The 14,245-nt window shown below is 57.2% G+C and overlaps 1 protein-coding gene across 2 annotated transcripts in view; it reads left to right on the forward strand.

Annotated features, from left to right (window-relative positions):
- Positions 1 to 110: 110 nt before the first annotated feature.
- Positions 111 to 14,245, forward strand: part of CDH4 (cadherin 4) — a 542,859-nt gene continuing 528,724 nt past the window's right edge. For both annotated transcript variants that reach the window (XM_044918535.1, XM_044918536.1), the window contains exons 1-2: positions 111 to 167; positions 2,581 to 2,692. In XM_044918535.1, the coding sequence (XP_044774470.1) occupies positions 111 to 167; positions 2,581 to 2,692 (169 nt within the window). The remainder of the gene's footprint in view (positions 168 to 2,580; positions 2,693 to 14,245) is intronic.

A 14,245-nucleotide genomic window follows, 5' to 3' on the forward strand; every position in this document is an offset into this window, starting at 1 on the left:
GGCGGCGGCCATCGGAGCTGCGCGATCCGGGCGGCGGCGGCGGCGGCGGCCGGGAGCGGGCTCCGGGCGCCGGGCTCCGAGCGGGTGCCGGGGCGCGGCGCGGCGGGAAGATGACCGCGGGCTCCGGCGTGCTCCTCGTGCTGCTCTCGCTCTCCGGCGCGCTCCGGGTAAGTTGCCGCCTGGCGTCCCGGCCGCTCGGAAGCCCCGGGCACCGCGGGGCCGCCCCCGGAGCCGGCGGGGCGCGCACTCGCCCGGAGCGGCTCTCCCGGGCGCCCCCGCCGCGAGCACCAATGCATCTAGAGGCTCCCGCGCTCCGCGAAGCCGCCCGCGGTCGACAGGAACGGGGAGCCGCCGGGGCAGCGGCGAGCCGTGGTGCGGAGCGGGGTGGGATGTGGGTGGGTGGAGGGCCCAGAGAGCTGTGCCCGAAGCGGGACCCGCCAAGCATCCCTTGGCCGCCCCAGGTCCGCGGCCGCTGCTCGGAGCTCGGTTCTCCCGCGTCTGGGCAGGCTGCCCGCTGGCGGAGCCGGCGCGCCCTCCATCGCCCGGGAGCCGCGAGCCTCCGGAGTTGGCGAGCCCAGCCCGGGCCGGGACTGCGGGCGGGGAAGCTGGCGACAGCAGGCAGGGAACCAGGGGTACTAGGGACACCCGGTCTGGCCGCCCTGCCCGAGGCCGAGGTCTCGCGGCGCGGCGCCGCCTCCGCGCTCGTCTTCCGGGTGCTGACAGGGACCTTGGCTGAGGCTGGGCAGCGGATGTGGACCGCGGGGCACCCTCGCCGCCGAGTCCCCAGGCGCGGCTGGAGCCGGTGTCCGGCGGGGCCCTCGCCTCTGGCAGCGGGGCCGGGGAGCCAGGCGCCAGGCGGGCGCAGAGTGAGGGTGCCCGGGAGCGCGGTCCGGGCGCCCGCCTCCTTCCCGCCGAGCCCGCGAGCCCGGCCCCCAGACCCGCTGTGCGCGGCGGGTGCAGGCCCCGGGGGCGGCGTGCGGGGCGGCGCCGGGTGGCGCCCCTGGGGAGGCGGCGGGGCCGCGGGAGTTGCAGGAACCCCCTCTCGTGGCCGATCGGCCTCGCTGCTCCTCAGGGCAGCGCAGTTGTAACCTCCGAGATAAACAAGTGCGGCGCCCCCAGGCCCGCTCCGAGGCTGCGGGGCGCTCCGGCTGCGCTCGCCGCACGCCCGGGCGGGGCGAAACTTTCCTGGGCGAGTTCGCCTCCGGGGCTCCGGTCCTCTGTGGAGCTCCGTTCCCGAGAAGTGGAGCTGCGGTTTGGAGCTTTCCCAAGGAGTGAACCCGCGCCCCTCGCCCTCCCCATAGGGCTTTTGGGGGAGGGCGCCCGCGCCGGGGGCCGGCGTCGGAGTGTGGGAGCCAAGGCCGGCCGGGCGGCGGCCCCGCGAAGGCACGACTGCGCCCGTGTGCGCCTCTGCCGCCGGTGTGCGCTGGCCGCGGAACGGGGCCGCTGAGCTCGCTCGTCCGGGCCCAGCGTCCCTGCTACGCGCGCAGTCTCTTCGACGGTTCCCCACCCTAAGTGCGAGGCTGACCTGGAGCTGCCACTCCCCACAGCCTGGCCTGGGCCCTTTGCCCGCCCCCAGCCCCGTCCGCTGGGACAGGCGGACGCCCACCCTTTCAGGTCAGGGTTAGAGATGGGGGGCTCCACGGGAGGACCAGTGTTCCTCCGGGTGGAGGTGGAGCCCCGGCTTTGGGAAGCCTCCCTCCTTGCCCGGCGCTGAGCCTCTTCTGGGAGGACCTCCTTTCTTGCTCTGCCCCCTTCTCCCCCCGGTGACCCACGGAGAAGACCTAAGCCTGAAGGCCCTCTGCACCCAGAGCCCAGCTCCAGGGCACCGAGGGTGCCATGGCCGTCAGGCTGCCGCTGGCTGCACCTCCCTCCTCTCCGTGGCTTGGGATACTCCTCAGATATTGCTCTCTGTGGGGCCAGAGAGGCCCTCCCAGGCAGCAGCCTTGGCGTCAGCCGTCCCTCCTCCCCACCAAGCACGCCTGACCCCAGGCCAATCCAGCAGGGCCCCTTGTGGGCGCTGGGCTTCCGCCTGCACCGCGCAGAAAGCGGAGGAACCTCCCCCGGCGCACGGTCAGAGGTCAGGTGCACCCTCGCGCCGCGTCCCAGCCCGCGTCGCTCGCGTCACTTCATTCCATCCTCACCTGTCACGGGCGGGTGAGCACAGGACGAGAAGGTGTTTTCCGAGCCAGAGGCCACATTCACCCAACTTTTATCACCGACATCCTGATAGCTGTCCTGCGTCCTTCGCGGTTACCGACACTCCCTGGCTGTGCCCAGGTCACCACTGACCCTGGACCGCGCGTGCGTGCGTGCGTGCGGAGGACAGCACACGGGGCGTGCAGACTGTGGCCCTGCCCTCGGCCTCGGGGTCCACGGGGTCTGGGGGGCTGCTGAACCAGGTGAGTCCATGAGAGCACAGAAGCAGAAGAGCATTGGTTTTGGGTGGAGACCGAGGCATCTGCGTTCCTGTCATAGCTGGAGGCAAGACCCAGCCTGCAGCAGCCCCTAGTAAACATGGGCTTTGGATTAAATTTCTGTCAACTTCACATTTGTTCCAACCTCTTTTCTTTCTGTTCTCAGGCCCATAATGGGGATCTTACAGCCAGGGAGACCTGCAAGGCTGGATTCTCTGAAGAAGACTACACGGCATTAATCTCGGAAAATATTCTGGAAGGAGAGAGGCTACTCAAAGGTAGGGGGCTGGCGGGGTGGGAAGAAATTGCACATCATGCTCTGGACGGGGCGGGGGGGAGACATTTCCAGGAACAGGCAAGGCGGGGCTGTCTTTGAGGCAGGCTCTTTGCAAAATGATGGCTCTGAGGTCAGTAAGATGGGGAATCTGGGGACCTGGAAGGCATTTTGCATCACAGGTGAATGATTCAGAATGCCTGTCATTTTTGAGTGAGGTGAATCATTTCCTGGGCAACAAATTAGAATTCGGATGTAACGTCACCCAAATAATGTGCAGGGAGAGACTTTCTTGCTAAGTATTTTTATGTATGAAATTCTGGATTCTTAAATTATCCCTGCTTTGAAATGCATGATAAAGCAGACGATGTTGTTGGAGATGCGGTAAATAAGCCCACAGACGTTCTGTTCACAAATGTGGCATTCATTTTCATTACAGCCGCACTGACAACACGAAAACACACATGCAGGAGGGAGCTACCAATTAGCTTTATCCTAATTGTAGGGTTATATCCACATTTGTGATGGGAACGTCAGAAGCAGCTTCAGAAGTCAAGTGACAGTAGATCATTCTGCATGTTGATCTGTTTCCCTTTCGAGACAAACTAATTAAACTTTCCATTTGCATGGGAGAGGAAATAAATCAGTTCTTCCTTCTGAGGATTCCAGATCCTATCACGAACACCACGGCTGTGCGCCTTCCCAGAAGTAGCAGCTTTTAGCTGATTTCAGAGGGATGGAGCAAACTTTGGATAAAGCTTCAGCACTAAATTTTAGCACTCACGACTCAATAATCCTCATACTGCTGACTTTCTCCCCAGTTTTGTGTTTTAGGGAATCTGGGATTTTCCCTTAAGAGCTGATAGCAGCTTCTTTGGGTGGGGTGGGGGTGGGAGCACAGACATATCGGGAGGTGATCTTTCAGATCCTCTTCCTTGGAGACTGAGCTTGTTGACTTACCTTGTTTGTGCCTGGTTGTATGAACCGGGGATTTTTACTTGGTACTAAGTCCAACCCTTACTTGTTTGTCTGCATTGATTGCTAAGGGTATGATACAATTGAATCTTCCATTGATTACCAAAAAAATAAAAATGAAATTCCCAGCAGTTGACCAGAAGCAGAATGGGTGTGTTGCATGAGGAGGCATATACTGGTAAGAGTTTTCAGGAGATGCTCCATGAATTGCACTGTGCATGTCATTTTAGAGTTCGAGAGGGTGGACCATCTTTCGGGATGTATCAGCCTCCTGAGCATCCCTGTGTGTGCTCAGGGAAGGCCCAGAAGATTCTTCCACACTGGGTGTGTTGTACTGTTGCATATAGTGGGGGACACTCTGCGGTACCCCCGTTTGCTTCTCTGGAAGCTGGCATCCTGGGCCTCTCTGAGTATAGAGCTGCACTTGATAACATCTTGGAGTCTCAGTTTTACTCAGGAATGTAAGAAAAGTACCTCTATTTTAGTAAGGCCAAGTGCTACCTACTGTGGAAGAGAATGGCAGATTTTCATACCTTTTTTGATGAAATGTGGGATTTCTAACAGGCATCTGGTCTCCCTCCTGGCTGCTTTGTGGGTCCAGGCTGAACTGGCCTCTCTGCTTTTGGCCAGTGTTGTGGGGAAGTCTTGATCACTGGCTGGACGTTGGCCTGCCCCCTGAGCCCAGACGTGGTTCACCCAGTGTGGAATGGAGGTGAACTTGGACCAGCCTACAGGCTTTGGGGATGCATGGCCCATTTTCGGGGCACTTACTTATTCCTGAAATGAGGCTCAGCCCAACCCAGGTTGAGGGGAGAATTGCAGGTGTCTCACAGGCCTTGGGACCTGCTCCTCCCCTCCTGTGGGGCAGGCTAGAGCCCCATTGCTTCTCCTGCCCCTGTGTGCACCCCGCCCCCCACTGTTCTCCGGGACAAAGATGTTTTATATCTTAGAAATAATTTTACACAGGGGTGCCTGGGTGGCTCAGTTGTTAAGCGACTGCCTTCGGCTCAGGTCGTGATCCCAGGGTCCTGGGATCGAGCCCCGCATCGGGCTCCCTGCTCGGCGGGAAGCCTGCTTCTCCCTCTCCCACTCCCCCTGCTTGTGTTCCCTCTCTCGCTGTGTCTCTCTCTGTCAAAAAAAAAAAAAAAAAAAAAAAAATTTAAAAAAAAAATAATAATTTTACACATATGGAGGTAAAAGCTGATGTAGACACACACTCAAACCAGGGCAGATAAAAATTTCTCTTTTTATGTACGTACTCTGCCAGAAGACCACAGTGAACATGTGTGCATCCAAAATAAAATAAAGCTACAGTATTTCTGTTATTCTGGTAGGAATCAAGTTAAATAGATAATGACTACTTTGAGTTACTCCAACAGAGTGCTTAACCTTAATTTGACGAGCAAAGCTTCACAGAGTTACCGTTTTATTATAAGTACCCCAAAAGCCATTAACGGCTGCTTGGTGGCTCCTTCTCTTTGACTGAGTCAGCTTACCAGCAGCCCCAAACATCCAGATTCCAGAAGGAGCGATTTGTTACACAGTAATTAACTTATTTATGATAAATGGATGGAAGAAATGTCGTGGCATTTTGTTTTACGTCTAAATGAAAAGCATATGCATTCTAAAAATTTCATGCTAATCAGACTTAAAATAGTTTTCCCCAATAGAGCAGCAAATACTATGGTATTGTGAACCTTGCAAGCAGCAGAGCCTCTAAGTACAACAACGCGGGGCGTCCGTTGGGCTGATTTGTAGCATTCCCAGATGGCCTCCGCGTTGTGTTTACTATGCGTGCTTTTTCTGGCCAGCTCGTGAACTTAGCCACGTTCTGTTAGCTGTAGTGTTGTTTTCAGGATCATTCACTTATGGCCATGATCACTGGTGCGTGGTAATATCTAACGTAGGATGGTTTAGCTGTTTTCCTTAGGCCAAGACGGAACGTTCTGTGAGCCATAGTTTAGTGTGGGGCAGTTGCTGAGCTGGTGTCTTTTTCTCGGCTTTGTTAATAATTAACGGTCAGCCCGGCAGCTGACGCGGTGACCCACATTGCTCTCTTGTGGCGGGCAGAGTTCTGGAAAACCCAGACCAGCTTCGCGGCAAAACCGCCCCCCTGGATGGGAGAGTGATAGGCCGTGTAGTGGGCACCCGGGACGCGTGGGTCCTGTCTCCCCTGGGTCCTGGACAGGAGGCAGCGTGTGAGTAGAAATGTCTGCTGGGAGCAGGAGGGAGTTGGGTCTGGACGTTACCTGGGGAGGGTGGACTCAAATAATACAGAGAAGAGAGGAGCACTGTTTCTGATGACTTCCTCAGAAAAGCCTTTGTGCTCCCATCGTGCGTTAGCTTAGGGCCGTCGTGTGCACCCCCAACCACACTCTGCTTTCTCCTCGGAGAACTTCTGTTCTCTGGGCAAGCATCTCTCTCAGTTAAATGGTAAGGTTCATGAGGGCAGCACCTCTGGCACTCTGCTGTACTATTTTAGATCATTTCAGGGTGTGTTCAGCCAATAGGATAAAACCCCATTACCAGAATCTTAAATGAAGGGGGTTAATTTTTCTCATGTCACAGTGAAGAGAGAGATGGTCGGGGGCTGGGACAGCTTGTGAGCGCCATTATCACTCACCTGATCTTTATTCTACCGTCTTTAGTTTGTCAGCTGTTTATTGCCTCATCATTGTAAACTAGCTGCTGTGGCTCCGGCCATTGCATTTGAGTTTGGAGCAGGATAAAGGAGGGAGTAGTGGCACCATTTGCATCCCTCCCCTGTGTCAGGAAAGCAAACACTTTCTCAACATGCTTGCAGTTCTCCTTGGCTAGAACTAGGTCACATGCCGCTCCCAGCAGAAAGGGGCGGGGAGGCTGGGAAGCAGAGAATTGCGTTGTCGTATTTGGGTTAGAGCTATTATGATCCACCACCTGGTAGATCCAGCTCCTTGGAGCAAGTAAGATTCTGTTTTAGGAAGGAAGGAGGGAGGAATGGATATGGAGGAGACAAGCATGGGTGTCTGCCCTTTAAGGCTTCTGCTTCCAGCACCCTCCCTGAATGCGTGGTGGAATGAATGATTCATTTGCATACCAAGGCGCAGAGAGGGAGGGATGGTGGAAGAGAGTCCACATGCAGGTGTTTGGAGTCAGCATATAAGAATTGGCCACACATAATCGGCAGGGCCGGAAGTACCGTTATCTTGGCAAGTATACTGAAAATAGCCTCTTTGCCCACCAGAGTTTGGCTTGACCCACCCCTCTGTAGACAGGTCACTCTTGCCAGGGCAGAGGCATCACCAGATGCAGGGCAAGAGGCTAAGCCAGTCCTGCTGCCGATCATGCCTAACCCGCGGTGTGGTTGCTGTCAGTGACAGTCTCAAATGAAGTCATGAATGAGCCCGAGAACGTGGCCGCTGCGGTGCGTCTGGGCCCCCTCGGTTCCCTCGCGGGGAGCGGGGCGCTAGCGAGAAACCAACCTCATGTGCTTTGAAGCAGTAGACACTGCAGGCTGCCTGTGCCTGGTCCATTCTCACCCTCTTCCTCACTGACACCTCTTCTGTACTGACCCGTTTGGCATACGCTGAGTCCTGTTGAAGATGCCCACACGTCGGGTAGACTCTCTTAGGCCGAGGTGGCAATACGGCCCCGTTCTGGTTAGTAGGATCTAATTAGGTTATTCTGTTAGACGAGGCTTCTGGGAAAGGTGTTTGTTTGTTTGTTTGTTTCTCCTTTCTTTCCTCCTGGTAGAGAGGAACCTGTTCAGCTGGTCATGCCTTCTGCCTTTCGCCCTTCCCTCTTCCTCCTTCCTGGAAGACAGATATGATGTCTGAGGCAGAGCAGCAATCTTGTGACTGTGAGGATGGTGCAGCGGGAACTGTATCCTAGGTGGCAGGCTTGAACCACATCCAGATAACCTCCGGGCTCATTGTCCCCCTAAGAGGTGAGAAAAGCAAGGCTAAAGTACCACAGTTGAGTTTTTGTTCTTTGTGGTGCAGTGCAATCCCAGATTAGGGAAGCAAGCACTGTGCACAATGGCAAGTATCTGCCCTTCCCTCTGGAAGCTTGGAACACATTTCATCCTCTGGCTTGAACCCAGGTTTGGGGCGGCCCTTCTACCCATCCTTTGTACCTTGGGCCTTGGCCTTACTCTGGCTTTAGCGTCCTCTGCTCCTCGTGGACTAGAATCCACGTGCAGTGCCCCGATCGCGGAGAGCGCGCTGTGGGCACTCGGTAAGTATTTGCTGAGCAGATGAAATGAACAGTCAACCACGTTAGCGTCTGGGCCAGGATGTGGGTGAATCACAAAATGTATGAAGCCAGGCGGCCTGTCTGCCCCACCCAGTGGGGAATGTGCAGTCTCCGCTGGATCTCTTAGCCGTCCTTCTCCAGGAAGCCAGGGAGCAGGCACTGGGACTTGGGCCACAGTGTTGACGAGCTCTGGGGAGCCTCAGCTACACGGGAGGTGGAGGTGAGGGGCGGCTGGGCAGCACTGCGTGCTCACTGGTGCACTGCCCTAGCCTCACACCAGCACGTTCCTGGCTCTGGAAGCCGGGGGAGTGCTCCATTTGGAGCACTGAGACCTCCACGGCCTCTCTTGGCAGCCACCTCAGGGGTCCCCAGAAGGAGCCTCCAGAGCCCACCGTGGAGACCTCGCTGGAGACGGCAGTGCCCCCCTGGCTGTCTTTGGGGCCAGCCTTGCCTTTTCAGCGTCGCTTTGGATTCTTAGCAGCCTTTCCCCCACTAATTTTGCCTGGTGGCAGAGGTAGGAGGTTGAGAAAGGGAAGTTTATATCCACAGACAGTGGCTTCTGTCAGAGGCAGGGTCAGCCTGGGAAGGCACAGCTGCCGCTGTCGTCCCCGAGCCAGAGTTCAGGCACAGAGAGGGCCCCGGTGGCCAGAAGGAGGCAAACCACCACGGTCTCACACCCAGCTACGTGGCCCCAGTGGCCGGGGTGCACTGGGTCCCTAAGGCAGTGCATCAGGAGCCCCCACCCCCACATCTTCCAACTTCTGCCCTGTGTGCGCATAATCACCTGTCACCAGCTAAAAATCCTCACTGCAGAAAGCTCACACACCAGTTAGACGTGAGGATGACAGACACATCAATGCCCTGGCTTGAAGATGAAGACTTGGGCATTTCGGAACCATGTATTTTAATGGCGTCTCAAGGTGTGGGAATGCGAAGCCTTGTGTGATTGTCCCATAGGATCACTGGGTTCTGGCCACACCGCATGCCAGCCTTCTGCAGACACCGCCTGTGTGAGGTAAAACTGGTCCTGATTTGTGGGTCAGAGGCCGATTGATCGGTTAAGGGAAGTTGAGAGATTGGCCAGAGTGCGTGGATTTGCTCCACTTCCCCCGTTTGTCCAGACCCATGCATGTAGCTCATTTATATCCCCCACGTACTGTGATCAAAGATGGTTTCTGAGCACTGAGATCACGTGCACACAGCTACCCCAGATGTTCAGGGCACCGTCATAAAATTAGCAATTATCAAGCATTCAGACGTGCTAATTGTTTCTTGTCTTGGACGTTTGCAACACACAGAGGCCCAGTGTGTCAAGAGGTGCTCGATGGCCATCAGTGATGCGTGAGGGCTGATCTGAAATGGGTCCAAACGCTGTGGACACCTTAGGTTTGCAGAACTGGCCCTAGGATCACAAGAGCCAGGATTCTGTGATGCCAACAGGAGTTTTCCAATTCTGGGCATCAAGCACACAGTCCGGAGAGCGTGCTCTCTCGGCTCTCAGGCTCGGTCAGCGCTGGGGGATGCCGAGAGAGTCCCTGGTGAGGAGGCCTGCGGTCTGGAAACCCAGACATGGATGATCCAAGCACCAGGGACAGGAAGGAGGCCTCTGATCCTGGACCACGAGGGGATCCAGCAACTCTGCCTAAAGGAGGCTCCTGGCACCCTTTCGCAGTGGGATGTGCGTGAGCGATGTGCATGCCCTCCATGTGCCCTGGGTCTGGGGGCCTGGGTGTCTCCAGGGCCCCCCATGATAGGTTTCCAGGCCTGCCCCCTCGCTCGCTGCCCCACTCCCTCCCTCTCTCCCTCCTTGCGTCTTTGAAGCATACTTAAGTAGGTGCCAGAGCTAATCACAAACTGAGAATAAAGGAACGAGCAAGCATTCATCTTTCCAAAGAATGTGCTGATTATTCTGACTTTTTGAAGGAGCAAGTCTGACTTCGAGTGGATTCCACCATGAAAAAATACTGTGTGAGTTCCTGTGCAGCGAGGGTGGTGGAGCTCCCCCGGCGTGTTCTTGTGAAACCTCATGGCCTGGGCTCCTTGCTTCTAGTCCTCAGGGGGTGCTGTGGCATGTAGCAGGCTGGTCTGGTAAAATCCTTTGCTTTTGTCAGCAGGCTCAGAATTTGGGTGACTTTTTGCCCGGGCTCTCGGCTGCCCTCTCCTGGTGTTTCAGGCTGGCTCCCTGACTCCCATCCTTCAACAAAAGAGAACAAAACAAAGCAAACCTACTTAATTATCTTTGGCCAGTGTGTTCTTTCTTCCAAAGCCCATTTCCCTTCCCGACCTCCATCAGGGCAAGCTGGTGTGTGTCGAGGACGTCCCTGGCACTAATACACCCGCTCTCTCCGTGCCTTCGAGACACCTGTGGGCTCGGGGCGTTTGCAGGTCCTACCCCAGCCCCGCTGGGTCATGCAGAGTTCTCCGTGACTGGGCAAACCCCACCCGCCTTTCCAAGGAGGAGTTCGCTTGGGTCACGGATCGTGTTAGTTTCGTAGGGTACTCCAGGGGTCCGTGTAGTTAGTGGCTTGAAAGACACAAATTTAGCTTCTTGCTGCTCTGGATACCAGAAAGCCAGCATGGGCCAGTCCTCCAGGCCGCCATCAAGGCGTGGGCAGGGCTGCTTCCTCCCGGAGGCCCCAGGGCAGAGTCCGTGGCCTTGCCTGCTCAGTTTCTCGGGGTGCCACGCTTTCCTTGGCTCACAGCCCACACTCCGTTCCCACAGTCCCACCAGTATTTCTGCCGGTGCCCCCCCCCCCCCACCCCGTGCTCTCATCACCCCCCTCTGACCCAGGGGCCTCCCTCTTCCACTTACAAGGGCTCTTGGAATGGCACGGGCCCACCGCAATAACCCGGCCTTCCTTAGCCTCTGGGTCCTTGCCTTGGTCACTATGCAGAGGCCTGTGTGCAGGGCAGGTGACACTCGCAGCCATCCCCGGGGCCTCCCTTTGAGCCTCTGTTTCTGGCCCCCACGCGCTGAGGTCCTGCTGTGGCTCGCGCACCTTGCCGTGTTCTTCATTCAGTTGCTGGGGGTCCTCAGCAGTTCACATGGACACCCCCTTCACTGTGGGGGAGACGGGGGTCCAGAGCGATGGAGGAAGCCGGGGCGAGTTAGGAAATGCCAGTGCCTGGACGCCCCATGCTGCTCATCTCATTCCCAGAGCCCCCACCCCCCGTGTCCTGTGTCTGTAGTAGGGACCCAGATGGGCAGCTTCTTCGTGGCTCCTGAGATGCGATTCGCCACCTGAGAGCCTGCTGGGGAACGGAAGCTGTAGAGCCCACAGCAGCTTGCGATCGGGCTGCTTCGAACATGGCCTTGTTTGGCTTCGCTGTTTTCTTGCTGACAGTGCGTGGGGATTTAGGAAGGATTAAGGTAAGCCTTCAGCGACAGATAAATATCCCTCATGTATGGGAGGCTGGTCCTCGTGGAGGACGGGAGCTTCCCTGCCGAGGCCAGAGGCACCAGGAGAAGCCACAGGTGCGGAGGGAGGCCTTTGTGGCCTGGCATGAGTGCATTTTCCATTTGGAATCCAGTTTAATTACGTTCCAGCCCCCAGGTGGGGGATGCAGACCCATGTCTGCCCGGAAAGGATCTTTCTCTCTCTGTCTTTGAACCGGATGGAGGAGGGTGGCTCACCTCTGGGTCTTCCCTCAGCACTGTGCATCTGTGTTTGTCCATCTGACTTGGAAAAACGTTGGATTTTTGTCTTGCATTGGTTTTGCTGCCAAATGTAAGTTTGAACACTGTTGACATTGATCTGCCTGGGAAGCTGAGAGGGAGCCGTCGGTGTTCGTGTTTGCTAAGCACGTGGTGCCAGGCTTCTGCTGCCTGCAAGGCTGAGGAAGAAGTGGGGAGTCACAGGCGGGCATTCTTGGGACAGGGGCCCGGCTGGGCTGTCCTCCTTTTTGTGGACCTCAGTTTCCTTATCTGAAGAGCAGAGGCACATCCAAGCGGGATGGAGGAGCTGCCTGCCTGGGGAACACTTGTGAAACCCAGCAGGCCCCTGGGTCCCCTCCCAGACCTACCATAGTGGGTCGGATGGTGGGCCCCCAAAGATTCATCTACCTGGAACCTGTGACTGGAACTTTGTTGGGAGGAGGGGTCTGGCAGGCATAACTAAGTAAGGCTATTGAGATGAGATTATCCTGGATAATCCAGGTGGGTGCTAAATCCAAGGACAGGTGTCCTCATAAGAGACAGAAGAGCAGAGACACGGGAGAAGCCATGGGAAGGGAGGCAGAGGGGGAGATACAACCACGGCTCAGGGCGGCTATAGGTACCAGAGGCTGAGAGAGGCAGCAAGGACCCTGCCCTGGAGCCTCCCGTGGGCAGCACAGCCCTTCCCACAGCTTGACTTCAGACTCCGGCTTTTGAACAGCAAGAGAATAAGTTCCTGTTATTCTAAGCCCCCGAGCTTGTGGTCATTTGTTACAGGTGCCCCGGGACACCCAGACACCCAGTGCAGCAGAAATCCTGGGGCTGTGCCCAGGGACGCTGCCTGATTGGTCGGTCTCCCAGGGAAGCTGGTGCTCCTCTAAGCCCGAGGACCTCAGGTCTAGAGGAATTTTAGCTTCGGAATCCCAGGGTCAGCGTCCCTGGTGCGGAACCGCTTTATTCCTGGGGGTGTCTGCTGGGTGGTCCCTGGGGTCTGAACGCGCAGCTCGGGCATGCAGCTGGCACGATGCCCTGAGCGTCCACCTCGCCGGAACGGCGCACGAGGCCCTGCAACTGCAGAAATCCAGTCTTCTCTCTTCAAAAGCGTGACACGGAACAATGCCATCAGAACTAAAACGCGCGTGGAACGTTTGCTCTCTTCCCCTTATCTTCCCTTGTCAGATGCCATCTTCAGGGGGAATATAGCTCAGATCGTATTGCGTAGATACACTATAAATATTTTGTTCATGGGAAGGTCTGCATTTGGGCTGGTGGAACTACTGCCTCTGGCTTAGGAGAGGCTCGCTCCCCCTGCTGCCCAGATGTGGAGGCTCGCGGGGAAGGCGCGGGCGCTCAGGCAGGGGAGCATTTATAGAACGCGCCTCTTCTCTCCCCAAAACTGCTTTGTTGAGCAAAGGCAAAAAGGCATTATTTCTGGCTCCGAGTGTCAAGTTTCTTGTGTTTCGAGCAGCCGCGTTTTTGCTGCCTGGCTGCTTACTCCTCCGAAAGCAGAGGTCAGCGTGCTTGCTTCAGAGAGCGGCGGCTGAGCTCTTTCCAGGGCCCATCCCTGTGGCCGTCACTTCTTTACCGCTTCGTTGGGGGCAGCCTTGCGTATCCCTGGGGACCGTCACTACCCTGTCCGTGGGTGTGCAGTTGCCGGGGGAGCCCGGGTGCCCCGCGGGGAGTCAGCAGCTGCTGCATCCCGTAACCCGGCCATCCCGACTCTTCTGGGGTCTGGATGGGCAACCCTGGGCCGGCGCTGTGGTGGGCTTGGCCTGTTCCTACCAGAGCAGGACTGTCGCTGCTGGACTCAGGATGTCTCGGGTCGCCGAGCACCCCTCAGCTGGGCCCTGGGGCTGCGTTTTCCATTCCCCACAAGTGCCTCTGGCAGCTTGGGCTGAGTGAGAAGGGCCCTCGTTGGGGAACTGCCAGGGAAGCTGTTTCCTTGCTTGGTCCTGAGGCTCAGGCTGGTTTGCACTCTGAGGGGATTTCAGGGAGAAAGACACCCTTTTCCCTTTCTTTCTTTTTTTCCTGCAGTGAGATGCTGACAGAGGGAAGCCTTGGCTGGCTCCTCAGAGGGGACACCTGTGGGCGTTTGATTAATGAGCGCCTCTGGCGAGCAGGGGAAGCCCACGAGAAGCCGCGTGCTGGTCCCAGCACCCGGCCCTAATCCAGGAGTCAGCAGGACCATCGTTCTGGTCTGTCGATTGTCTGTGGTGTTGTGTTGGGCAGTGCTGGGCACCCGCTGGTGCCCACTGGATTGACCTGCACAACCACCCTGTGAGGGAGGCGCATGATTAACCCCCCTTTACCAAGCAGGGGATGCTGATGCACAACACTCTGGGGCCCCTCGTTCACCCTCCTGCACTGGTGCTGGAGGAGCCTGGGTTTAAGCGGACAGCCTGTCGCCTGAGGCCATCCCGCTGCCCTGCCCACCGCAGCCTCGGATTTTCCCAGTGGACATGGGGCACCCTGGGGTCCAGGCCTGATCAGCTTCCAGGGGTCCGGACCATCATTCACTGTGTGACAGCAGGTTCATGTCCTTGCGACCTTCTGTAGCACCCTCCATAGGAGGAGGTGAGGGTTCCGATTGCAGGGGCAGGTCTGGGGGGCCAGCAGGACGATGCGGGTGAGGCGGTGCCTGCCCTGCTGAACGATGAACACCGACCGGGTCACCGTCGCTGCTGCAGCTCAGCT

This window comes from Neomonachus schauinslandi, chromosome 10 (assembly GCF_002201575.2).
Source record: "Neomonachus schauinslandi chromosome 10, ASM220157v2, whole genome shotgun sequence".
In the NCBI taxonomy this organism is placed as follows: Eukaryota; Metazoa; Chordata; class Mammalia; order Carnivora; family Phocidae; genus Neomonachus; species Neomonachus schauinslandi.